At 44.1% G+C, this 25114-nt stretch overlaps 1 protein-coding gene across 3 annotated transcripts; it reads right to left on the bottom strand.

Annotated features, from left to right (window-relative positions):
• Kcnj1 (potassium inwardly rectifying channel subfamily J member 1) lies at positions 1-25114 on the bottom strand. Of its 3 annotated transcripts, XM_051197459.1 has the most exons (3): positions 24908-25114; positions 11183-11310; positions 1-1145 (listed from the first exon to the last, which is right to left on the bottom strand). In XM_051197459.1, exon 3 carries the CDS (start codon positions 1122-1124, stop codon positions 6-8), a length of 1119 nt encoding a protein of 372 aa, XP_051053416.1. In that variant the 5' UTR covers positions 1125-1145; positions 11183-11310; positions 24908-25114; the 3' UTR covers positions 1-5. The 3 variants fall into 3 exon arrangements, with proteins under 3 accessions (XP_051053416.1, XP_051053417.1, XP_051053415.1); XM_051197460.1 differs by lacking the exon at positions 11183-11310; XM_051197458.1 differs by lacking the exons at positions 11183-11310; positions 24908-25114 and adding an exon at positions 3216-3359.

The raw sequence follows: 25114 nt of genomic DNA, 5'->3' as shown, positions 1-25114 counted from the left end.
CACTGCTACATTTGGGTGTCATCTGTTTCATCAACTTCTGACAACACAAAATTAGGGTTGTCATAGCCTCTCTTCATCCTGGCTCTGGCATCTTTCTCATTATAAAGGCACATGGCACAGTGAGGGGTTTCTACTTCTACAGTCTTACCAAAGTTATGAAAATCCACTCGGTACTTCCCTTCCTTGGTCTTAGATACTATAGGGACAAAACGGTAGCCCCAAAGCACCTCCTCGGGGACATATGATGTGCGGACCTGGCAGGTTGCACTGGTGGATTCCACTGTACCATCTAAAAAGACAACTAATTCAAAGTCCTGCTGGGGAAGTGTCTCTGCTGCCATGTGGAAGAAAGGACTGTTGTGGTCAATGATGTGATAGATTGTCAGCGGGGAGATGAAAAACAAATTCTCATTGCCAGCATCAACTATGAAGTTGACGTTGGTCTGATCCAAAATAATGGTCTCTCCTTCAGGAGTGATGGTAGTCTTCAGAAGCTTGCCATATATGTGACTGCCGATCAGAAGGCTCTTCCTAAGATTAGCCACTCGGATGAGGAGGCAGAGCTTCCCACCACGCTTGCTGATTACAGCATTCTTGCTGAATGTAATGGTCTTGGCACGTTTTTTGGGTCTAGAAATCTTGGCTAAGATGGCACCACACATGAAAGAATTGATGATCACTCCAAGAATGGACTGGAAGATAAGTAGGAAAATGGCAGTGGCACACTGTTCAGTCACAAACCTGAATCCATAACCTATGGTCACTTGAGTCTCCAGAGAAAACAGAAAAGCTGAGGTCATACCATTGATATTCTCCACACAAGGAGTACGATTGTCTGGTGGGTAGAACTCTGGGAGGTCCTTATGAACGTAGGCTACCACATACCACAGGAGACCAAATAGGAACCAACTCCCCAAGAAGGCTGTGATGAACACGGTCATTTTGTACCTCCATTTGAGGTCAAGAACAGTTGTCCAGATGTCCACAAAGAATATAAACCTTGACTGCGCATCTACATTGCCAAACTCTATGTTACACCTTCCATCTTTGGAGACCAGCCTTGCTCGTTGCCGCGAATGCCCAAAAATGTGAGTGACAAACCAATTCCGAAGATGTTTGAACATCCTCTCTGTCAGTGCCCTGATCTGAAAACACATCAAAGGAGTGGGGGAGGGGTAAGATTACAGTTGTAACAGTGATGATGGAAGTGACACATATACAGACTTTGCAATCTCTAAAAAGAGCATTCAACTCATCAGGTTTGTTAACCATTAATACAAACCAACTAGTTTGTTATGGGTGACATAGCTGCTATGTCACATAGAGAGAAGAGAAGACACCAAGTAGAAAGTTAGTCACAGCTAGCATGTTCAAGTATTTCCTGACCTCAATCAGTCCATAGGGTCTTAAAAAAATGGAGTTATCCATTATAATCTGCACTTTTACTTATTGGATATAATCATGCAAATCATCTCCTCTGCATTAAAATTTAACCTGTTGCTACACAATTTTTATGAAATCATAAGCTTGGATTCATATTTTTGTGATATATAAAAAAAACTGAAAAAAGCAAACATCAATATATACATATATCCCCTAAATTCTTGTCTGCTCTACCAATACATCAAGAGACGTCCTGACCCATTTTAGTTCCTTTCTTTCTTAAATGAAGGAACTAAGGCTGCAAAAGTTTCCATAACTTCTCCAAAGTCATACTCCTAACCCATGCCCACCAACTCACTGCCTTCATTCTGGGACAACCCCATTCATGTTTTGGCTCGTATGTCAAATACTCTATCCTAAAGTTGTACTTCCCTAAAACACTTGAAGACAGGACTGGTTAAATTCCTTTTGACTTTTTTAGCAGAGCTCACAGCCCAGCAAGTCATCTCCCAGCCTGTTTGAGGATCTACATGCTGTCCTTGCTCACTCCCCATATTCTACCAAGATTCCCAACAGAAACAGAATGAGGGTAGCCATTGGCATTCCACACTCCCTCAACTGGGCTCCAAGCTGATGAACACTGACTTTACATATGTTCTTTGAAGGTAGAACCATGTTTAACTCATTCCTAGATCTCACCTGCTAGTTCAGCATAAGTGGGATAATTCAGTGACTAGATAAGGCCCTGCAGAACAATGTCTGGTTTCTTTTCAAGGACAGGTGTGGGGGGCACAGAGGTAGGGAGAAGAGGATGGAGGGAGGGAGGGAAAAAGAGAGAGGAAGAGAGAGACAGATTTCCAGCAAAACAGTGATGGGGCTTTCCCCTAAACAGCCAATAGCAGTGAAACTCAAGGGTCTTAAGCCTAGAATACTCTTCCTTTCCCCCACCCCAAAAACAAAAAAAAAAAAAAAAATCAAGGTGTGTCCATTGTGGTTAGCACTGCCTTTGTGGTATTTTTTTTTTTTATTAAATGCAAACATATTTTTAAAATAGATTTCAAAATCCCCCTTGAAAAATGTGTTTGCTCATAAGAACTAGGAAGCGAAACCAGCTTAGTGACACGTTTTAAACAAAAGCAATATTCTTCAGTATCTTGTTCCCAACTTTAACCCAGGTGAAAATGCAAGTGCCTGCACCAAGCAGAAACAGTGAGAGGAAATACACAGCCATAGTGGTGGTTTGAAATGTAAAGACCAGGCTCTAAAAATAAGAACAAGAAAGAGTTGCCAAGAGTCACATACGCTTTGCACACACTCAGAGACCTCTGTCCATCCCTCACTGATGGGGACCTCATGTCCCCAAGAGTCAGACTAAAGTGGTCCCAGATAAAGCACACACAGGGCAAAGGCTCCTTCCCAGGTTACTCCCTCCCATTGCTCATGCACTTAGGTGTAACCTGGCCAATAGTCTCTGATGACAGATGCTCCTGCCCAGGTTTATAGAAGCTTGCCTTTCTCACAGGCTGGCTCTCACCTGTTACCTGCTCTAAGCCCAGCATTACCCATGGAAGCCACATACTCTTCAGCACATACTAGAATTCAAGATGATTTCTGAAGCACCAAATGCCAAGCTTTTTACCCCTCCACCATTCTCCAACCTTTCTAAAATTTGCTTCACTTTGAAGGTGAAAGGTATTTCTGTAAAGTGAAGACATATTCCTAATAAGCTTGGGTTTACCATGGCTGTGCTAGCAAAATAAAACATTTGTTTCCTGGGTAAAACAGGAGTAGCCGTCATCCCACAGTGCTTTCCCCGGACTGTCTGCACTTACCAGCACTCTGAACACATTCCGATCTGAAGTATCCATGGTGGGCAAGGCTGGGAAGTGGTGTTGTTGGGAGCTGTCAGTAAAGCTGACTTCTTTCAGACCCCTACTAATGAATCTTAAGCTTTAGAATAATGCCTATTTGGATTAGCTTTCAACAGTTAATGAGTGGAGTCATGTGGTTTAAACTAACACAAATGGTTGTATTTAGACCAAGCATGGAGCTAGGTATATATATATATTTTTGCAAACCTCACATGGCTTGAATACCGTCATGCTAAGACATGACAAACCACCAGCTGAGGTCCTGGGCAGCCAACGTGGATTGGATCCCAGCATGGCCCCCCTCTCCTTTGCCACGCTCTATAGCTCTCTTGCTGTTCTCCTAAGTCGTGCCAAATAACTTTTGGCTAGAAACAATTAGTTATCATCAATCTTCCAGTCAGTTTTCTGAAACATACCGAGTACTAACCTTTCTAAGTGGTCAAAGATTCATACAGGTGGATGGAGAAACATAGATAGGGGCATGTTTGCAAGACAAGAGTAAGATCATACCAGGAAGAAACAGGAAACCACATTAATCTCTCTATACAACAGCCACTGTATTAATCTCTCTATACAACAGCCACTGTTATGTAAGAAACAGAGATATTATTATGGGGTTTCATCTGGAAAAACTGGACTTCACTGGAGGTGCACTTTACACACACTGGATTAGTGTATGGTGTTGATGTGCTTATTGATAGAGTGAGGAGGACTAAGGAAGCAAGTAAATCCATCCACTGACCAAACCAATCAGTCACATGGTAGATCTGCTGTCATGCAGATCCCACTTTGCTTCGACCATGCCATTTAATCTAACCACAGACAGAGCCAATGTGCATTTATGAACGACTGAGCAATTAGAGATTATCACTGGTGTCTCAGGTTATATAATGTGCCCCAGCTTTTAGGTCCCTTTCTATTGAAATCAGTAAATCTTAATAGCAAGCAAAGGGCTGCACATTAGCTAATATTTACCCAGGTATCCTTGGTGGCTGGCAAAACAAGTGGATTGCATTATTGCAGCTTGCTTTTTATGCCCCAGCATTCTTGTTCTGTAAATAGGACATTTTCAGACAGCAAGACTTTGCCTGATGTTTCCTACTCATTGGCTGTCTGCTTATTCCTTAGATCTGAAAGATAAACAGAACTCTTCCTGTTCTCAAGGGGCTCACAGTCAGATGAGGAGGCGAGCAGAGAATGTTGTAACTCAGTGTGGTTTGTGCTAACCCCAGTAGTACAATTTTTCTATAAGATTTCCTATTAACTATGGATCCACCCTCTGAGGATGTGTTTTGACCAACTGCAAATGCCTTTCTGTATATATTAAACATCTCGATCTCTCATTAGTCCATAGAGATATGCTGACACCACTGTGGGTATCAGTCACTGTGCTACATACCACAGAATTAATAGCTGCTTGTCCTTGTCAACATGCATTTCCCAGGTGGCTTAACAGATGAGTTCATGAGCAAACAGACATAGAAGACTGTCATATGAAACAGGAGGTACCCTCCACAGAGCACCTATTGGGAACAGAGGAGTGACACAGAATCCAACCTCTAAATATGTTACAGCCACAGGTAGCAACAACTCCATAAACAACTGCTGAGTTATGATAAATAAATGGATGGATGTGTTTGTAAACACTGAGAACTGATGGCTACCCATACTGCTCAGTAGCCATCAGCTCCTCCTCCAGGAGAGCTATTTTAAGAGAAGTCCTGAGTAAGATGTGTAACAGTGACTGTCCTGCATTTATTTGTGTGTGTGGCCCAGGCAGGAGCAGCAGAAGAAAAACAAGCCCATGGGAAAAGAAACAAGATCCAGGATAACACATACTAGAGTGCTAAAGGGCTTTGATGCAGCCTAGGGCTGGAAAGTCAGACAGGGGTCAAACCACTTAGTGTTGGCTAGCCACAAGATGAGCTGGTTCTAAAATGAGCACCTATCCAATCTCAGCTACAGAGACAATCCATACTTCTAAGTCCGTCTGAAACACCTCTGCATTAAGGTCCTTGAAAGCAAAGGCATCCTCCTCCAGAGCAGGCTTGTCACTCTGAAAACATACTCTTCATTTGCATGCAGCATCCACCCAGCCAAACTAGCTCTTCCTGCTAATAAGAACCCAAATGCTTCTGTTTCCATCAGTTACTAGATGAGGGCTCTATGATGGCAAATAAGCTGGGAAGCAGAAGCAGACACCCACAGCTAAACACTGAGCCGAACTCCTAGACTCCAGTTGCAGGGAGGGAGGAGTGATAAGATAAAGGGTCAAGACCAGGCTACAGAAACCCACAGAGACAGCTGACCTGAACAAGGGGGAGCTCATGGACCCCCAGACTGATAGCTGGGAAACCAGCATTAGACTGACTCAGACCCCCTGAACATGGGTCTCAGTTAGAAGGCCTGGGCAATCTAAGGGACCTCTGACAGTGGAACCAGAATGTATCCCTGGTGCATGAAAGGACTTTGGGAGCACATTCCCCATGGAGGGCGGGCCCAGACCCTACTCCAAATGACTTGACAGATTTTGATGATCTCTCCTAAAAGCCTTCACCCTCCCTGTGGAGTGGGGGCATGTGATGGAAGGGAGGTCTGGGGGCATGGGAGGGAGGGAAAGGAACTGGGATCGATATGTAAAATAAGAAAAAATAATAAATATAAAGTAAAAAAAATTTAAAAAATCTAAATGCAGAGGTTGTTTTGGGGCATCCACCCAAGAATCCTTAGTGTTGGATTGGGGGGGGTGGTTCTTAGAGCATTTATTGCTCTATCCTTTCCCCATCCCTGGCTGCTTTGTAAGAGAGATGAGTGTTGATGCTTGTGTCCCCTGAGTTCAAAATACAGGGCTGTTGTGCCTTTTAACTAGACTCTTTGCAGCTCCCATATAAGCTCAGCTGACTCTAGGATATTTCTGGAGTCAAGTTTTTATATTAGAGTAGGAAATGTGAACTGGGTGGCCCAAAAGCAGATGTCAAATGATTTTCTCTAATCTCCTGGTAACTCTGGAGCAGAACTTCGAGTTTCTATGAAATTGGTCTGCCTTATCGCAGTCCAAGAATCAATTGACATCAACACTCATATCTGGATCTCCCACATGCATCCCTGGGACTGTGGGACATCCTCTCTGCTGTCTTAATCAACAGACTTGAGCACAAGCTCTGCTTATTAACCATCTACTAAGTACCAGGTGCTATGATAGGAACAAAGAAGGAACCACCCTTACTTTGCAGCTGCTCTTGGAGAAGTCACTTGGTAATTGTCATGCCCTGAACTAAAATGATGTCCATGGGGTTGTGTGTCAAGCTTGGCCTCTTGAGCCCATCTTTGCTAAAGAGAAAAAAAGAAAAGAAAAGAAAAACAAAAACAAACACACAAAAAAGCATAATAGCTTCTATAGAGGACTTCTTCCTCTTTTCTGCGGAAATCATCTCAGGATGGCTAAGAAGAGAACCTCGCAGGTGGACCTGCAAACCCACAGAGCCTGGGGAGCCTCAAATCACCCAGTTTCTGGGTTGCCTCCTGTCTGTTTAGGGCCCATGGAGTGGGAGTCCTTTGGGCATGTCAGGACTTACCCTGACATCCTTGGCATAACTGAGCATCTAGCTAATTTAGAGTAGAACTTGGAGTGGTTAGTTGGACTCACTCCTTCTAGCACACATCCTAGGTGTGTGCCCCATGCATGGATTCCAGGGTCCATCTCTCCTTTCAGAAAGGAGTTTGGGAACAAGCTGGAGAGAGCCACATGGTCTGGTGGTATCAGTGCCTTCACAGGCACACAGTGCTGTGGGTGTTTCAGAGTCATCTACTTGCAACCCCATTATCTAATGAGTTGGTGTGTTTTGCATGGGAAGTTTTAGGGAGATAGGAGACCTAGGCCAAGAATGTTCCCAGAATAGGCAATGACCAGAAGCAGCTTGGAAAAGGAGAAGTATTCCAGCTTGTGTCCACAGGCCTGAACTTGAATTCCAGTTGTACTATTTAGTGACCAGGAGAGCAGAGCAAGTCACCTTGCTTTTCTGAGCCTGTTTCCTTGTCCGTGAGATGGCTCTAATGCTATCCTTACAAATGTCATATAGCAGAATAGATAATGTCCCTAGAGCATATGACAGACAGTGGCAATGTGTATTAATGGCTCCCACACTGAAACCAGCAGCAGTTTAGCCAAATGTCTGACTCTTGTTCACCATGGACTACCATATGGTAAAACTGTAACTGCACCAAAGGAGAACATTCCTTTAAGGGAAAGGAAAGATTCTGGCCATGTGCTACATCTATAAATGATACTTTTAGGAAGAGTAAGCCTAGGCAAAGCAAAGATGATCATGAAGGATTGGTCAATAATAAAGGCAGAGTCTTTCTTAGCGAGGCTGCTCAGAAGCCTGGTACCTCGGCACAATGCCAATCTTGCTGCCATAGAAACTTACTAGAATATGACCATGTACACTTGTTCTCTGAAAAGTCAGTCTCTTGTCTGGTACCTATAGTCATGTTTTGATGGACAAACAGAGTCACAGACATCATCAACAAAAGCACTCTGTTCACCCTAAGTCTGAGGAGTAAGAGTGCTTGTTATGTTATAATGACCCAAGTTCAAGTCCCCAGCACCCATATAAAAAGAGCCAGGTGAGTACCTCAATAACCTGAAGGTTTTTGGATGGAGACTGGAAGATACTGTGGGCACAGTGACTAAACTGGAGCTATAAATGGTGAAAACTGACACTCTTGGCTACTTGTTGCAGATGTCACATGTGCATGCACCACTCTACATAGGTTTATGAGAATGGTAAGAATTATTCATGGAAGCTACTAAATGATACACAAAAGGCCATTGCAATGATTTAAAGTCTGCAAGTTCAGGTTTTAGATGCTGTCTATGTGACTAGCTTTTTTGGGGGGAGGGGGAGGGTCACTGTGCATACTTAGAAACAACCAAAGATCTCTGCTTCAGGCCCAGTGGGAGGCTCTGGAACTCTGTCATTCATTTTGACAAGCCAAGATGGAAACAAACTCAGGGAAGATGTCAGTGAGGTATTACTAGACTTTGGTGGTAGCTCATGCTTGCTGTGGTAGATGGCAGTGGAGTGGATGCTGGGAATTTCTTCTGTGTAGCTTCCCAGAAGGTTTCCTAGTGCAACTGTTTCTAAAGGTCCTTTGGAGATGGTGGCATGTACAGCCTTGCAAAGGACACTTGGTCTCTGCTTTGTTCAGAGTTTTTAAGAAGAACACTTCCCCAGAGTCTATGAAGATGGCAGCAAAGAATATACCTCTCCCACCATGGGGGCAGGGGACATGAGAAACTGGCAAGCACACAGTGTTAAGTCCCAGGACTCTGTCAGGGATTTTCTTAGCCATCTTCCCATCTAGGCACAGGAGCACAATGCTTTATGAAGGAAAAGTGTTACTTTATTGCCTATGAGCATATTGAGCCTGGGGTGACAGGGGAAGAAAGTTTAAAATGGAAACTTGTCCCCAAATGGATGACATAAAGCCCCCCAACCCCTCCGCAGCCTTCAAAAGTGATAATGTGGGAAGAGTAACAAAAAGGGGCCCCAGGAGGCTTCTCTGTCCAGCAAATTGCTCCAGGAGACACTGCTGCACGCTGTGTGTACAGCACCCCCTGGAGCACACAAGAGGCACTACTTAGTGACATCTTGGGACCCCGAAGCCAAACAGACACGGAAATCCTGTACTTGTATCATTTGCATTTAGATTTTATAATAGTTTTGAGAGCCTGAGAACTGAGGTCCAGAGATGTTACGCCACTCACTCAGGTCACAAAGCAGAAAAACAAGCATAAAGATTAGAATGGTCTTTGTTTTGAAGCCCCACAGCATACTCAGAATAGCTGCAAATAGCTAGAGAAGGCAAGCATGCTCCCTGTGTGCAGGAAAGGCAGCCTGGGGTGTGCTTCTTACTGTGTGAGGAATCACTCAAATGGCTAGAGCTGGTAAGAGATGAGGAAGGGAGATCTGATTAGTGGGGAGAGAATGAGTTTGGGGGTCAGGGAAGATATGCAAAGACACCCAGAGGAAACAAGAAGAAGGATATGAGTGGGTGTCCAATGGGGAGGGCACAGGGCACATTGGATTGGATACCACCGGTGTCACTACATGTGCATTCAGTGCCCTAGAGAGCTCGGAAATGCTCAAAATGCCAGTGGGACCAAGAGGTAACTGCAGATGCAGGCGAAGACTTGACACCATCAAAACTCTGTTTCGCCAGGTGGTGATGGTGCACACCTTTCATCCCAGCACCCAGGAGGTAGAAGCAGACAGATCTCTGTGAGTTTGAGGCCAGCCTGGTCTCCAGAGAGACTTTCTGGACAGCCAGGGCTACACAGGGAAATACTTGTCTCTCTGAAAAAGAGACAGAGGAAGGAAGGAAGGAAGGAAGGAAGGAAGGAAGGAAGGAAGGAAGGAAGGAAGGAAGGAAGGATAGGGGAGGGAGTGAGGGAGAGAAGGAGAGAGGGAGGAGGAAAGAAGAAAGGGAGGGAGGGAGGAGGGAGGGAGGGAGGAAGGAAAGAATGGAGGAAGGGAGGAAGGAAGGAAGCTCTGCTTCCTCTATAGCTTATATGGCTTGAGGCAGTATAGGCAATGGCCTGCAGCTGGAGGAACAGTGTCCTCCATTTGGAGATGCCAATAAATGTCTACAGGCTTTCTGCATCTTCTTCAGGTAGCAGTTCATTCTGATGATGAGGAAGAGACCTTGAACTGCTCAACACACAGTCCACTGCCTGGAGAGACTAGATGGTTCCCTCCAGAATCCTGGGAACAATCCTAGGCAGACAGGCCAGGCGAGACTCTTCCACACAGAGAGAGCCAGAAGGATGGACCTGCTCTGCCTCTCATGAAATTAACTTTGATTCAAGTTCTCAGACTTGGTCCCAGGCCTTCCTGAGAGTATCTGCCCTAACAGTAAATTCTGGTTCCTAATAAATTTAGAATTGAAAATTAAATCAGCTCAACGATTCAGAGGCTTTCCTGGTCTAATGGTCTTCGATTCTTATTTCTATTAAGCAAAGAACATCTACACTGGGTGTACAGTTTTATACTGAAAGCAATGTATGTTCTCAGCAGGCAGTATAAGGGCAGAAACTGTGGAGAAATCATATTACACACACAGGAGGATATTAGATATTTCAAGGAATCCTAGAGTGGATTATTTTATGAAGTGAAGAACAATTTTTTGCAAATCAAATAATCACGGAGCACTCATACAAGCCGTACCAGAGCGTGTTTGGGTGGAGGCTGTTACTCTGGAAACTGAACACATCTACAACGACACTATTCTTAAATTTCACTTGTCAAGCCACCCACCTCAAATGGCACAGCAATTTCATGAAGGAATCTAAATGTTTATAAAAACTCGTATTTATTATGTGCACACAAACCCTGTTATTAGCCTGACCCTTCTAGTTCTCTGTGGTTTGAGTTGCTATTACATCAACTCACTCCTTTCAGCCCAGAAATAAATGAATTCCATGTGAACAAGAGCCCCGAACGCTGTCTGCAACAAGACTGTGTGAACCAGTATCTATGTCCTGTATCCACAGGCAATGGCTGTCTCAGCTCAGCCTGATGTACACATAAAGTTGGAGGCCTTCGGTGTCAGCCTCTGTGTTTGGTAGGGTATGTGGGATGACCTCTGGTCCCATGGTCTAATTGATGACGTATATTTTCCTGTTCCAGTGTCATCAGGTCACCAGAGTAGAATGTGACATGTGGGTTTGAGGATTTGAATCAAAAGGTAGTCATTTATTTGCTTGAACACTGGGTACTATGTAAACACTTAGTGGGTCAGCTTCCTCAGCTGTGCAATAGGAACATTCAGATATATTTTGTAGACAGACAGACAGACAGGGAGACAGGGAGACAGACAGAGCTTCAACGGCCCTGAGGATAGAAAGCAATGTAGCCTAAGCCTACCTTACAAAGTTCTGCCACTCCTGCAGGAATAGTAGGAATGGGAGGAACAGACTCAAGGACACCATTGTCTGTGCAGCCTTTCACTCTGGGCTCCTGTGGCCCACGTCAGGTATGCTGCATAGCACTTCCTGAAGGGTAAAGAGAAGGACACAGCTTGAGGTAGCCCATGGAATAGCTGGGGACCAGTCTTCCTGGAGCTTCTATTGCTGTGCCCCAGGGAACTTTCAAAGGTCAATTATTACCCATTCGGGCTTAAGCTCTGCCAAGCCATCAGTCACATTAATGGGAAGGCACGTCATCTATCCTTCCACATTAAGGAGCTCTCTGGGAAAGCCCTGGGGCCATCAGGAAGCAGAGCTGGTAGTCTCTGTGACCCTAAAATTCCGTGCCACCAAGTCATCCTCCATACATCTACAGGGCTCTTCTTTGGGTAGGTGGAATGGCCTCCTCCTTGCTATAGGCAGAGCCCACACAGGGAGCCCTCTTAGGATGGTGACATCATCACAGAGCCTTCCCACCCCATTCTCTCCAGAACTACAAAACATTTAATTCCTCCTTGAATGAAAAAATATGACCTACTCTTGTGTTCTGTCATTGAAATGAGAAAGCCAAACACAGGGGACATCCTTCCAAGATTCATGGTCAAACCAGGATTGGCACCCAGCCCATGGCAGCCCCAGCTCCTGAGAGACCAGTGGAGCCTACTACAGCAGCCAGTAGCTGACGCACATTCACCCATGCCTTTCCTCCCTCTTTGGGTACAATGACCTGGAAAGGGTAAAGGAAATTCTGTTTCCTTTCCTCCTATTCGTCCTTGTCCTTCTGTCCTGATCAAAATGAATGGAGAGAAGCTCCTCGGCTCCACAGCTCTATAGGCTTCAATTTTTTGCAAGTTGGCTTTGGTATAAGAAGGATTAAGTGAAATTCACCCATGCCCTGCACAATCACTTGCCCCAGATGTTTATAGCAGGTTTATTCATTACTGCTTAAAAGAGGAAGCAACCCTATATGTTTTCACTCATCAGTTAATAAGGTGTGGCATGCGTATAGAATGGAGAGGTGCCTTGGTCCTGCCTCAACAAGATGATAGGATAGACTTAGTAGATTTCCTAGGGGAGGCCTTACTCTCTCCAAGGAGCAGATGGGGGTGGGCTTAGCAGGAGGCAGAGGAGGGAAGTGGAACTTGGATTGGAATGTAAAAAATTAATTAATAAAAATATTTAAAAGAACATTACTGAAAAACACTTCTGATGGTGGGATAGTATAATGGGAATTATATCCTGCTAAGGCTGAAAATGCACTGTAAAGTGCCTGAAATATAGTAGGGATGCAACAAACTTCCTCCCATCCCCATCCAGCTTCTGTTCCCTCAGCGTTGAAGTAACCTCAGGTGACCCTGGCTCATCACACACTGCCATCCTTTGGCTACTTGATCCTAGAGCACAGAAAAATTTGTTTTGGCAACCATTCTTCCTATGCTTCCTGGCTATACAAGCATTTGTTCTCATATCTGTGTTCTCCCAACCATGAGCGGGAGGGGGTGTCAAGTCCAGCAGAGGAAGTAGAGTCCTGGGTCTCCATCAGGCTACATTGGATGGATTATGATCTAAAATTTCAGCTCTGGGTACTACCACTCCCCAAACACTTCCAGGGCTGTTACCTGGAGCTTCAGCTCCTACTAGTATACCAGGCCAGCCTCATGGAGCCCTGAACAGCCAGAAGATATTCTCAAGACCTTGGCCTGGTCACTGCACCACATGTAGGCTTCACACAAGAGTGTTTGCAACATCCTGCCTCATACATCATCATCTCAGGTACTTTCTCTTTGTCTTTCTGCTCTTTGTCATTTAGCACTTCTACTATATCCAGCACTTTATTCTTTCCCCACAGCTCTTGTATCCTGGAGTCAGCATCATTAATCTTCTATTCCCATGGAAGATAGCCTCTCTGAAGAGTCAATGCCAACTCAAAGACAATCCCAGGGTCCACAGGACCACTTAAAACCCTTGATACTGGAGAGATGGCTCAGAAGTTAAGAGTCTGACTGCTCTTCCAGGGGACCCAACTTTGATCTCCAGCACCCACATGGAAGCTCAGAACCATTTGTAATTCCAGTCCCAGGGGCCCATCACTTTCTTCTGGTCTCTGAGGCACATACATGTAAGCAAAACATTCATACACACAGAACAATAAAATAATTTTTACAAAATTAAAAAATAAGAACAGAAATCGGAATTGTCCCCTAGTTCCACAACTCCTTCCCCTCCTCTGCTGCCCACCCCCATCCAACAGGAAAGAAAAGGACTAGAGAATGAGACATTGCTGCTCCAGAGAGTAACAACTGGCAGAAAAACAGCACAGAGTCCAGGCTCGGGATCTAGTTGGATCGGGAGATGACAGGATTTCATCCTATGGAGTTTGGCCCCTTGAACAAAAACAGGGCTGATGTCCTTGCATGCTTTCTGAGGAGTGTCATGATCAAGAGTCAGCAATAATATACTGGGCCACCACTCTGTGCTCAGTTTTCAACCTTTAAAAAAAAAGAATCCTTGGGCAGGGCATGGTGGTGCATGCCTTTAATCGTAGCAGTCAGGATGTAGAGGCAGGCAGATCTCTGTGAGTTCAAAGATAGCCAGCCTGGTCTACATAGTGAGTTCTAGTACAGCCAGGACTATAAAAAAGAGACCCAGTCTCAAAAACAAAACAAAACAGAATCCACATCTGGATTAACACAAATCATAATGACCTGGTTGATGACACATGGTCAAACCTAGGTCCCACAGTTACATGAATGTGTGATGGTTTGGAAGAGAAACATAACGACAGCCTATGGCAAATGGGGCCCTAATTCCCTTGAGAAAAAGTAGCCCAGTCTACCTGCTAAGCAGACTCCCTTTGGGCTCTGGTCTTGAAACAGGTGACTGTGTCCTAGTCTGGCTTGAATTCCAGCTCTGCTATTCTCTGGGGCATGACCAAACAGCCTGCCTGGGGGTTCCCAGGGCTCATTTCCCTCATCTAACCCACGAGGGAAAGGAGAGAAGGGGATAACTAGGCTGTTGTAAATCCCCTCTCACCCTGCCTCCCTCTCTCCCTCACACCCTCCAGCCTGTACCAATGTTTCATGATTCTTCATTCAGGCATTCAGCAACATCAGACTAAGTTGACATGTCCCACCTTGTTAAGGCTCCCCTGAGAAGCAAGAAGACCTCTAGGAACAGTGAAGAGATTGACAGCTGTGCTCAGCTGGAACTAAATTCCTGGCTCTCTGGCTCCTGAAGGATATGAGGTCCAAGCTATGATCAGCATTAAGATGGAGATTGTGTCCACTGTCTACAAATGCTTCATGCATGAGTAACAGTCAATGAAAGCTAGTGGACTGGGATGCCTGTGTGTCAGATCCTTCATGCTGTCACTGCTTTATACCCAACACCACCCATGAGGCCTCTAACAGAGGCCCTCTAACAGAGACCCAAGAAAAGAATCTGGTCTAGTTGCTCAGCTAACTAGCTACCCAGCAAATATCTAGGACAGTATGAAAACCACATGTTTTGAATTCAGGAAATGCTGAGGAGGACATAGCAGGAAGAAGCATCAGTTCTCCCAGACACAATGGATATACTCTTGAGCACTCCTTCATCTTCCTAAGTTAAGCTGACATTTGACAACATGTAACAGCATGACATTTGTGGCACAGACATTTTACACGTGTTGAAGTCGCACATGAGCATCTGTTTCCATTACCAAAGAGCTGCTCATTTTTAACATCGATAAACCTATCAAGGGTTTAAGAGTTTAAAAAAGAACAAAGCCACACCTTTAATGTCAGCTCTCAGGAGGCAGAGGCAGGTAAATATCTTTGAGTTCAAGGCCAATTGGTCTACATATCATGTTCCAGGACAGCCAAGGCTACAAAGCCAGTGTTATCCTATTCAAAAGCTTGGAGAGACCAAAGAACATGGATGTTGAATAAAGAGATCAAAGAGAATCTAAACAGTTTGGGGATTATGATGCAGCCATGTTACAGGGACAAGCCAGCACAATGGAACCAAGCAGGACCAAGAAGGAAAAGGAGCAAAATGAAAAGAAAAGTCCCATAATAAAACATAGGAGACAGCACCTAAATGAGTGAGAAACACGCCATCATGTTATTGACAATTAATCTCTGATAGCATGCCATACTCTTCAGGTTACAGCTAGGGTGTGTTGAATGAGTGAATCAACGGATGAATAAATATAAGGGAAGGAGGTATATCTTTCAGAGTAGTTTGAAGATTAAAAGAAACTGGATGCATTAAACTGGCTGGAAAATCTTGAATGTTCCATGAACTTCTCTTGAATCTAGTTTAGCCTCAGAGTAGTTTAGGGGCAGATCAGAAAAAAAATGACATTTATGTGCCTTCATGGTAAAACAATTACAACTGCTCCAAGGTATTGTTAGCTGTTATTAACGCTAATATCTCCTGGGTAGACAAGAACAGGAGGACATCAGAGACTGCAAAGGCCAGGTAAGTGAATGGCATTCAAAGAGTCAGAAAACTGGAAGCTAGCCTACCTCAGTACTCAAGCACCATGAGCTGGGTCATGATTTAATTATTGGATGAAACTCACTAAAATGTATCTCTCCCTAGGTCCAACACACCTGAAGGCTGGCAGTACATTCTTTGCAGGATTGGGGTTGGAAATTTGATGCCTCCTTACCCTGACATCACTACAGAAGAAAGGAGAAGACAGTTGGTGAGTGAATTCCTGTGGTCCCAGAAACTGAACTTCTCAGGAATGACTCATTCGGGCCTCACAGTGATGCCCTGCTGTAGATATACTCAACTCCATTTTACAAGGGAGGGAACTGAGATTTAATGAGTGACTGTTGCTGTTTGGAGCACTGGAGACTGAACCCAGGCCTTGCACCATGCTGAACATTACTCTGTGTCTAAGCTCCAAGCCGCATCATCCCCCTTTCCTGCCCCCACATCTAAGAGAGGTTAAAATTTCCTATGAGACAAAGGTGGGATGGAAACTTAGAATCCCAACCTAGTGTCCAAATACAAGTTTCCTCCGTATTTGACCAATAAAACAAGTGAATTCTAACATCTACTGTGGAATCAGGGGAGGCAAGGGAGGCTGGGGAAGACAGGTCTTTCACATCCCTCCTTTCCTCCTTTCCCATGAGCTTATTTTCACTGGAAGCCTGTCATTGTCATGCATGGGAAATGCTGCAGAGAACTGAGATGTGACATCCATGGGCAAGACTGGTATTAGGGGACATGGGAAGAACTTGACAGATAGCTTAAAAAAGAAAAAAAAAGGACCCAAATAGGGGCTGGAGAGATGGCTCAGCATTGACTACATTGACTACTCTTCCAGAAGACACAGGTTCAATTCCCAGCACCCACACAGCAGCTCACAACTGTCTGTAACTCCAGTTCAAGGGATCCAGCATCCACACAGACATACATGCAGTCCAAACACCAATGTATATAATTTTTTAATGTCCTAAATAACCACAGTGATGATAAGATGATAATAAGGACAGTGTGAGAAGGACTAAGGAATACATGGTAACTAGAAGTGACTTTGAGGGAACCAGTAAGTGGCTGTGGCATTTGTCTGTGTGTACTTCCTCCAGAAGAGGAGTCAGTGGAGATCACAAGTTATGCCCATGAGGAGTCAGTGGAGATCACTTTATGCCCATGAGACTGTAAGAAATTCTTATTCTTTCTCTCCTTCTCCTCTTCCTCCTTGCCACAATCACCCTGTCCTCTCTGTTCTTCCTCTACAACAGAGGTTCTTGATTTCAATTCATAGCAGTAGCAAAATTACAGTTATGAAGTAGTAATGAAGATATTTTTATTGTTGGGGGTCACCAGAGCATGAGGAACTGTATTAAAGACCTCAGTATTAGGAAGGTTGAGAACCACTGTTCTAGATCCTGGTTCTAGAAAACAGAGTTCGCTTTAGTGGGATACCAATGGAAGTCTCTGGTCCCAAAGACTTTTTTTTTAAATTTCCTTTTGATATCAGAAACAGAGTAAGGAATCTGCCTCAGAGAAAGGTCACCTCTCAAATAGGAATGGAATTGGCTCAAGTATATCTGCTACTCTTCCAGAGGACCTAAGTCCCACCACCATCTATATCAGGGGGTTCAGAACCACCTAAACACCAGTTCTAGAGTATCCAACTTCCTCTTCTTCCCTTCAAGGTCACACACATACATATAGCATGTACCCACACAGACAAGCACACACGTGCACATAAATTTGAAACATAAACTAAATTCTTAAAATAAAATTTAAAAAGCAACAGGGTTTTCATTAGGTCTATAGTATGAGTTTGGCTTGATTTATTGGTTTTACCTTGGTGTTTTTAGTCCATTGAGTAAATAGACAATGAGCCAGGCAGGCATAGTGGCACATGCCTTTAGCCCCAGCACTTGGGAGGCAGAAGCAGGTGGATCTTTGTGAGTTCAATGCCAGCCTGGTCTACATTGAGAGTTCCAGAATTGCCAGGGCTACATAAAGATACTCCGTTTCATGAAAAAAATATACAGACAATGTAGTGTCTCATCTCTCTGTGTGTCTCTTATAATACTATATTTCCACCTCAGGGGATATATTTGAACTGTTGTATGCCCTGTGGAGTATCTGGAACCTGTTATATACTATCTGCCCACTTGAACCTCTCTATTTTTTTTAATCAGTTATAGTTTCTCTTATAACATTTGCATCTTTTAATAAAGCTCATGATTTTCTGAGAGATGTCAAGAACTCAATGTATTTTAGTATTATTTAAGAAAATATCAAGGTCCTGTTTGATTGGAGACCTGGAATAGAGAATAGAGAATGGCTGTTAGGCTCTAAGGCATTCAGATTCCCCAGCAAGCTCTTGAAGGGGATAGATTCAGGCAATGATGTCAAGAAATGTTTCTAGATATGGGGGCACTGGGATTTTAGTACTGGGGGTGGCAAGATTATCCAAGGTTTCAGTTATTGTGATTTAATAGGAGACTTCTCCAAGGAAGGGGTATTTGTCAATTGTTTGGGCCCATCTTATTTAAAGACACCTATGATTTCCAGATCAGTTTTACAAATTTGGGTGTAAATTTGGATCTTTTTGTAAAATAAAGCTTGTACAAAATGTAGCTTAGGACATTTGTGAGTCATTTACAAGAGTGGCACAGTTGTAAACTCACTTTAGGATCAATGTTACCTTAGTTTGGCTATGCTTTCAACCCATCAAGCCTGTTGTTTGGTCATGTGGGCCCACATTAAAAGAATTTTCTTCCTTAAGGTTGTGGATCAATTCTATTTTAATTATAAAGAATCCATCAGAGAGGTGAATGGGCAGGAATTAAAGAGGATTTTGTCAAAGAGAGCAAGAGTAAACTGTATCAGTGCTCCTGTCAGTACTCCTGGCCAATGGAGTCAGGACCCACATATTGCCTGGCCATCTGCAGTACCATACACTAATGATTTGGGAGTTACTTTGGCAAGAACTAAGGTCCAAAATCTTGTTGGAAGTTCAGGCAGTACTGTCACCCACAAATCCCGAGATGCCTTCAATCAGCGAAGACCAGAACCCACAAGTCACCCTAATGAGCAAGGCTTGGTCTTTTTGTGCCTATAGAAAAGAAAAGGTATGATTTCCTCTCTCAGGTATGGCTCTAATTTCCTTTGCTTAAATATCAGGAATGATCTGGAAGAATCCCCAAAAGAGGTCTATATTTTGGCACAGTAATTCATAGAAAAACTTATATGTTCCCTTTAGAACCCAGTAAAATATATTAGGTATAGTAGATAAAAATGTTCCAAAACTAGAAGACCCCACCATGAACATCTGGCAACATACTGACTTTATCAACTAGTAATAGAAACAGCCAGAAAACATTGAACAGATACAGTATTAACACTCCATTTGGATAAAAGACCTGAGTTAGATTAGCATGGAGATAGCAAGAGATGAGATACATTTGGAACAAGAACTAATAACCAGTGTCTGTCAAATCCTAGGAAAACAGGGAGCTTGTATGCAGGCACAGAAGTGCACACATAGAAAGGAGCTGTAGACAGGAAGACTTCTGTGGTCTCTACCCAAGAGAGGGGAGTCCAGGCCTTACCACTAGGAAAATCCAATGTAACTGTGTAGAAACTCCAAGAGATGTCCTGGGGGTCCCGTTCTGCTCCGTTTGTCTCCCCACCCTTACAGTCTTCATCAGATGGATTTGAAAGAGACCCAAGTGTAGTTTGTAGAACACAGACTTTATTTCAGGTGGGGGTGGAGAAAACAGAGTTTAATCAAGTGAATCATCCCCTAGGGAGAGAGTGGGCCATGACTGAAGGGCCCACTGCTCAGATTTACATTAGAAAGTAAGCCTGGGCAGCTTCCTGTGGGGGCGGGCTTTCCTAAGTGATTGACAGGGAAGGGACAAAAGCATGTAATGTTTTGAGGAAAGATTGGAATGTCACACCTGAGCCCTAGGTAGAGCTTAGAGCTCAGATTCCATTCTTTGAACCAGCAGTCAGTTCTTTGGTAGGCTTCAACAAAACTTTGAAGTTCCAGCTTTTCATATGGTAGCATAAATCTTTAGGGGATAATTGTGATGCTTCTATTTCTGGGGTTACCACGGAAACGGGGGATGGGTCCATCCTCAATGTCTTCCAAGTCTGTGAATATCTAGCTAGCTACCTAGCATTGGCAGCCCTCATGACTGACACCCTATCTGTGTTTCCAATGAGATGAAAAGTCCTGCAAAGTAGAACTGTCATCACACTTTGTGCAGGCCAGCAGGGCTTTCTGGGAGGTCTTCTAGCATGATCCTGTGACATTGCCTCTACCTTATCATTAAACATAACGCAAACTCTATACTCCATGTATAACTATCAGGAGCTCAACCCCCTAATAACATCAGAATAAAAGGTTGACTGTGCCTATAAGCACAAGGCCAGATCCTCTAATCTCTCGGAATATCTCATCATTGGACTGGACTCCATGGGTCCAAATTTTATGCACATTTTTTCCGTGAGACACTAATAGCAGTCACTCACATTTGCCAAGTTCACTTTTCAAGGACAAATGGCTGATCTGGAAAGAACCAGAAAGTTCCTAAGAATTTAATCAAGGGCAACGAACCACGAGACTTCCCTTAGGGGCAGTCACCTGAGAGAGTTTTGCCTGCTCTAATCCTGCAAAAAACACCATATTAACCTGTTGCTTTCAAATAATGTTCTGTGAATATTTAAATCATCTCCCTGAGGATATGGTGGTATACTGGTAAACACACTGGTAAACACAATTCCTGAATCTGAGCCAAAAACAGTGTCTATGCAATTGGAGGAGAGGAAGACGTATTTGGAAAATTCTAAGTGGAGGGTACTGGCCTGTATCTAAGAGAATTGAACATGAATCTTCTCTCAGAAGCCAAGGTGGTCCCCATGAATCTAAGTAGTGTGCAGGATTTGCAAGCATCCTACATGCAGAACACAGGACAGGGCAGACAGGTGTGCCTTGATGGACATCATTGCTTCCTGGTGCACTCTATGCTGGGAGAAGTCAGACTTTGTCTTACATGAAAGCTGTGAACAAGCCACCACCATGCTGTGGACCTTAGTCTCTTCTTTGATGCAAGAGATGAGCTGGAATCAAAGATTTAAGGTGGTGCTTTAGAACTGTTTGTGACAGGATGCAGCTAGAGACCTTACAGAAGTTTTGAGGAACAATTAAATGAAGCACAGCATTTTGGGGTTGTCATTACTTCTGAAGTTGCCTATCACTTGCTTCACCCTTGGGTTCTTACTGCTATTTCTAAGACTTATTTTATTTTTAATTACTTGTGCCTGGGTATCAGTGTGTCTGTATGTAGGTCTGTATACATGATTCTGGGTGCCTTTGAAGGCCAGAGGCAGCAAAATCCCCCTTGGACTGGAGTTACATACCATTAATGGCCAAAGAATCTTTACAAATGTGTTGCATGCTTTTACCACTGAGCCATCCCTGCTGCCCATTGCTGCTATGTCTTTTCAAAGCTTCAGGTGTTCTGTGATCAGCATTGCTTCTTTTCCCACTTGCTGGAAGATGCTAACCAGGCAATGGGAGGATTGGGCAGTAACCATGTGAGGACAGATCAGACTCACAAAGCTGGAGTGTGGATTTTGTGCCAGGACTCCTGTGACCTAAGTCAACTTTCCAAGACTGTTGACTTTTCCAAAAGTCTTCCACGCAGATTGTTTCCTCTACTTTTCTTCCTTTGAAGATTTTGCTTGTTCATATTCAGTTTTGTTTTTCCAGTGGTCACACCCTGCTTTTCCACTTTCCAAGTACATTACCCCAGAAAGCCATTCTTACCCTTTCAGAGCAGAGCTACCATTCATGAATCATGCATGCTCCAGGAGAAAGAGGAGATGGGGTGGGGTGGGGTCCTCTCTTTACTTGTGGCTTTCACCTGTGTCCCCATAGCCTGTACCACCTTTTCTCCACCCATCAGGTGGGGATGATCTTATTTAGAAAGACAGATCCAAGTTGACGTGAGGGTTGAGAAAAAGCAGAAAGGTGCTATCGCCTTCCTCTGAAGACCTGGGTTTGCCCTTTCTTGAACATTATAGAAGCTAAGCTGGAATCACTTTGGGTTGTTATTGGGACCTTAAGGGTCAGTTCAGCACTCTAGGGACCAAGGTCTTGAAGTATCTGGCTTTACAGTGGCTTTTCTAAAATAGGTCAGGACTTAGAGCCAAGATCACTGAATTTCCAGGTATTCTATGTCGTGGGACCTTATCAGGCATTTCAGAGCCTATGATACCACCTGAAAGGGGAGAGAAAAAGGTGAGTGGGGGTCCCAGGGTTCCATGAAATGCAACTATGAATTGGGCCTCTGTCTATAGCAGGGCTTAGTCCAGTGCTTCCCAAACAGGGAACTCTAAAGGACATCATGGATTTCAGATCTTGATCTCTGTGGCTGCAAAGGTTAGTGAGGACCCAAAGTAGCAGGGTCAACAGCCTCATCCCATACACAGCAAATGCTGCAAACACCACCAAGCTCCATGACATCAAGCAGGAAAAACTTAGGAAACATTGGCTCAACCTTAGTTTACCTCACTGAGGAGGAGGTCCAAGCAGCATCATTCTTGGGAGAAATAATCCCCTGGAACGCCTGCCCAGGGCTGATTCTGACAAGGGAGGGTAGTAACAAAGAGCCTCTAGCATTTGACAGTTGTGCTGAGACTCCTATCTCAACCTTAAGTCATTCCTATGTCCTACAGGGCCACTGAGGGTTTAGCTCTCAGAAGCCAAATTGACTCAAGCTCCAATACAAAGTATCACTTAAGGCCCAAGGGTAAAGAAACACTAGCTACACCTTTCCCCCAGACAACCTTACACTCCACTGAAGTGGAACAGATAAGAGGCCCTGCAGCAGCTCAGGTACACTGCCCAACATGCCCCACACTCCAGCTCTCCCAAACTGCAGCCCAAGTGGGTATGAAGATTAAGTGTAAGGAAAACGCTCATTGTCTTTTAACCCTGTTCACTCATCAGGTGAACTTTGGGGACTTTGCCAGGTCTTGGGCTTTACTTTATTCGTCTCTATCCCCTGCTAGCCAATCAATAGCTAGATCTCAGAGAGTCTGCCTCTTAGTGACCTCCTACCTGGCTTCCGGGCCCAACTTGCACAGAAAAGTCTTCTTTTCACTAGGAGACTAAGCACTTACTTGGTATCCCATGGCCTTCCGGGTATGCTGAGCCCCTCATCGCCTCCTGTGAGGCCTTGTCCCATGTACCCTGTGCCTCCTCATGTCCTATGTTACCCATTCACTCTTACCTCCAACACTGTTACACTGGCTTAACACTCCCTGCATGTGTGCCTGTATGTTTTTGTGAACACTACTTCCTTATTCTGGAATGTTCTTTTTCTTGTCCCTATCAAGCACCATCCTATCTGCCTAAGGTTTTTAGGATCATGCTATGTTGAAGTCTTCTCTTGACAGTGGACAGTAGGTTGCACTTGCGCTCAGCCATGATTCCGTGGCTGCCCTGCTGTAGAGAAGCCCCAGACACCATGTATTTCTGCCACACACATCACACTTGTAACCTAGACTGTAAGTGGCAGATTTCCACAGCAATGCTGGCAATTATGAGCATGTGTCTGGCCATGCAGACCTAGAACAGTTCCCAGAACATTCCAAGTTTGTTTATTGAACACTTATGGAAGCACATATGAAGTTTTAAAAGACATCAGGTATAATATTGATATTAATGAGTACAAGAATGGAAAAAGACAAGTGGCATCGAAAGCATCTTTGATGATAGAGGAAGAGAAGTCAAATGTGGGTTAAGTGAGGATCACAGTGCTGAAACATACAGTCATCCCAGAGAAAGTTTTGTAAGAGCAGTAGGGGAGCCACCTGTCCATTGAAGCCCCAGGGCCAAGAAAAGGCAAAACACATGAGTCACAGCTGGATCTTCGGGAAATCACAAAGGTTTGTAACCTAGTGCTGAAAAACACCTGGCAGAGAAAAGGAAAGATACATGCATCGGGGCTCTGAGTCTCAGCTCCCCAGAACAGAGCATGTGTGGCCATCGTAAGCGTCTTATGACATGACTGCTTTTAAGAATCAGTCAGTGCAAACCAATGCACAGCACAAAGGTGCAAGATTCTGTTGTGAGCAATCTGTGCTCTCTCTGCTTCTTTACAACTCAGTCTTCAACCTGAGAAACTGGTGCCTTCCTTGTGCAGAGGAAATTCATCTCCATGAGTTGAGTCAAAGAAAAGAAAATGGGGAAAAGAACTTGAAATGGCAGCTATTTTCCGAGATAATCCTATCCCATTGTGACTTGAAGAGCTATAGTTGATTGACTGTGTGGGAACATATTCACACAACATAATGCATAGGATAAAGTGAACTTAGCCAAAGGCCAGTGAAACCCAAGAATCTCAGTATTCGATCTCTCCTCCAGCACAAGAGTGTTTGGGAAGCCCTTGTTTATCATGGCTTCCTTCTATACTCACTGTGTTCTTCCCTGAGAGATGTAGGTTGTCCTTTCCCTAAACGTTGATTACAGAAGGCCACCTTCTTCTGAGAACTTATGAACAGAGTCCATAGAGATAGATATTTGGAGAAGGAGCCCATGCCTGCCAGAGTATAGGGAACCATTTGGTCCTCAGTTTTACTCCCCAGAACACTTATCAGAGCAATATTTAGGGAGATGAACAAATAATGAGAGCTCTAAATGCCTGTACTTAAAGGGTACAAAAGTCTACTAAGTGCCATGTAAGAAAATGAAGCAAAGGCAAAATGTCATATAACATGTAACTTGCCTTCTCTATCCTAGACCTCAATTGAACCTTTCTTCTCTCTGCCTTCAAGGCAGAGGTCTGAAGGGAGGCCTGCTATTAAGCAAGGTGCTGCTGAAACGGTACTCCCAGATGCAAGAGCCCTGCACTCATTTCTGTTGCCAAGAGAAGAAGACATTGTGCTCAAGAATGATGTAATCAGACTCAGCCTTCCAGCCTCACAGCTGTGAAGTGGCCAAAGGAAGGCAGAATGTGTAATCCTGCTACTAATCCATCTGTAAGCAGCAGATCAAAGATAACAAGTGATTTAAAACCACACTCTTATCCCCTGGGCATGGAGGGACAAATCTGTCTGGATTACTGGTAGGGGGAAAAGAAGGTAAATTTCCATGAGAATTAACTATTTTTTTTTCTACAAAGAGACAATGAGAAGGTTCTCTTCTTACCTCATGGATTGCTGGGGTTAAAATAGAGGCAAGCACTCATTTTCTTGGTCCCCAAGAACGTAGCCAGGTGACTGATGTGAGCAAGTCCCTTGCACCTTTGATTGGAGAGTTTGGATGTCCCAGCTGAAGGTACTCAGTGCCTTGGTTTTATGTCTGTGGGTCAGCTTAGACCGGCTACTGACTCATCTATATGCAGCAGTTCGCAAA

This window comes from Phodopus roborovskii, unplaced genomic scaffold (assembly GCF_943737965.1).
Source record: "Phodopus roborovskii unplaced genomic scaffold, PHOROB, whole genome shotgun sequence".
Classification (NCBI taxonomy): Eukaryota; Metazoa; Chordata; class Mammalia; order Rodentia; family Cricetidae; genus Phodopus; species Phodopus roborovskii.
This window is presented reverse-complemented; position numbering and strand designations above follow the sequence as displayed.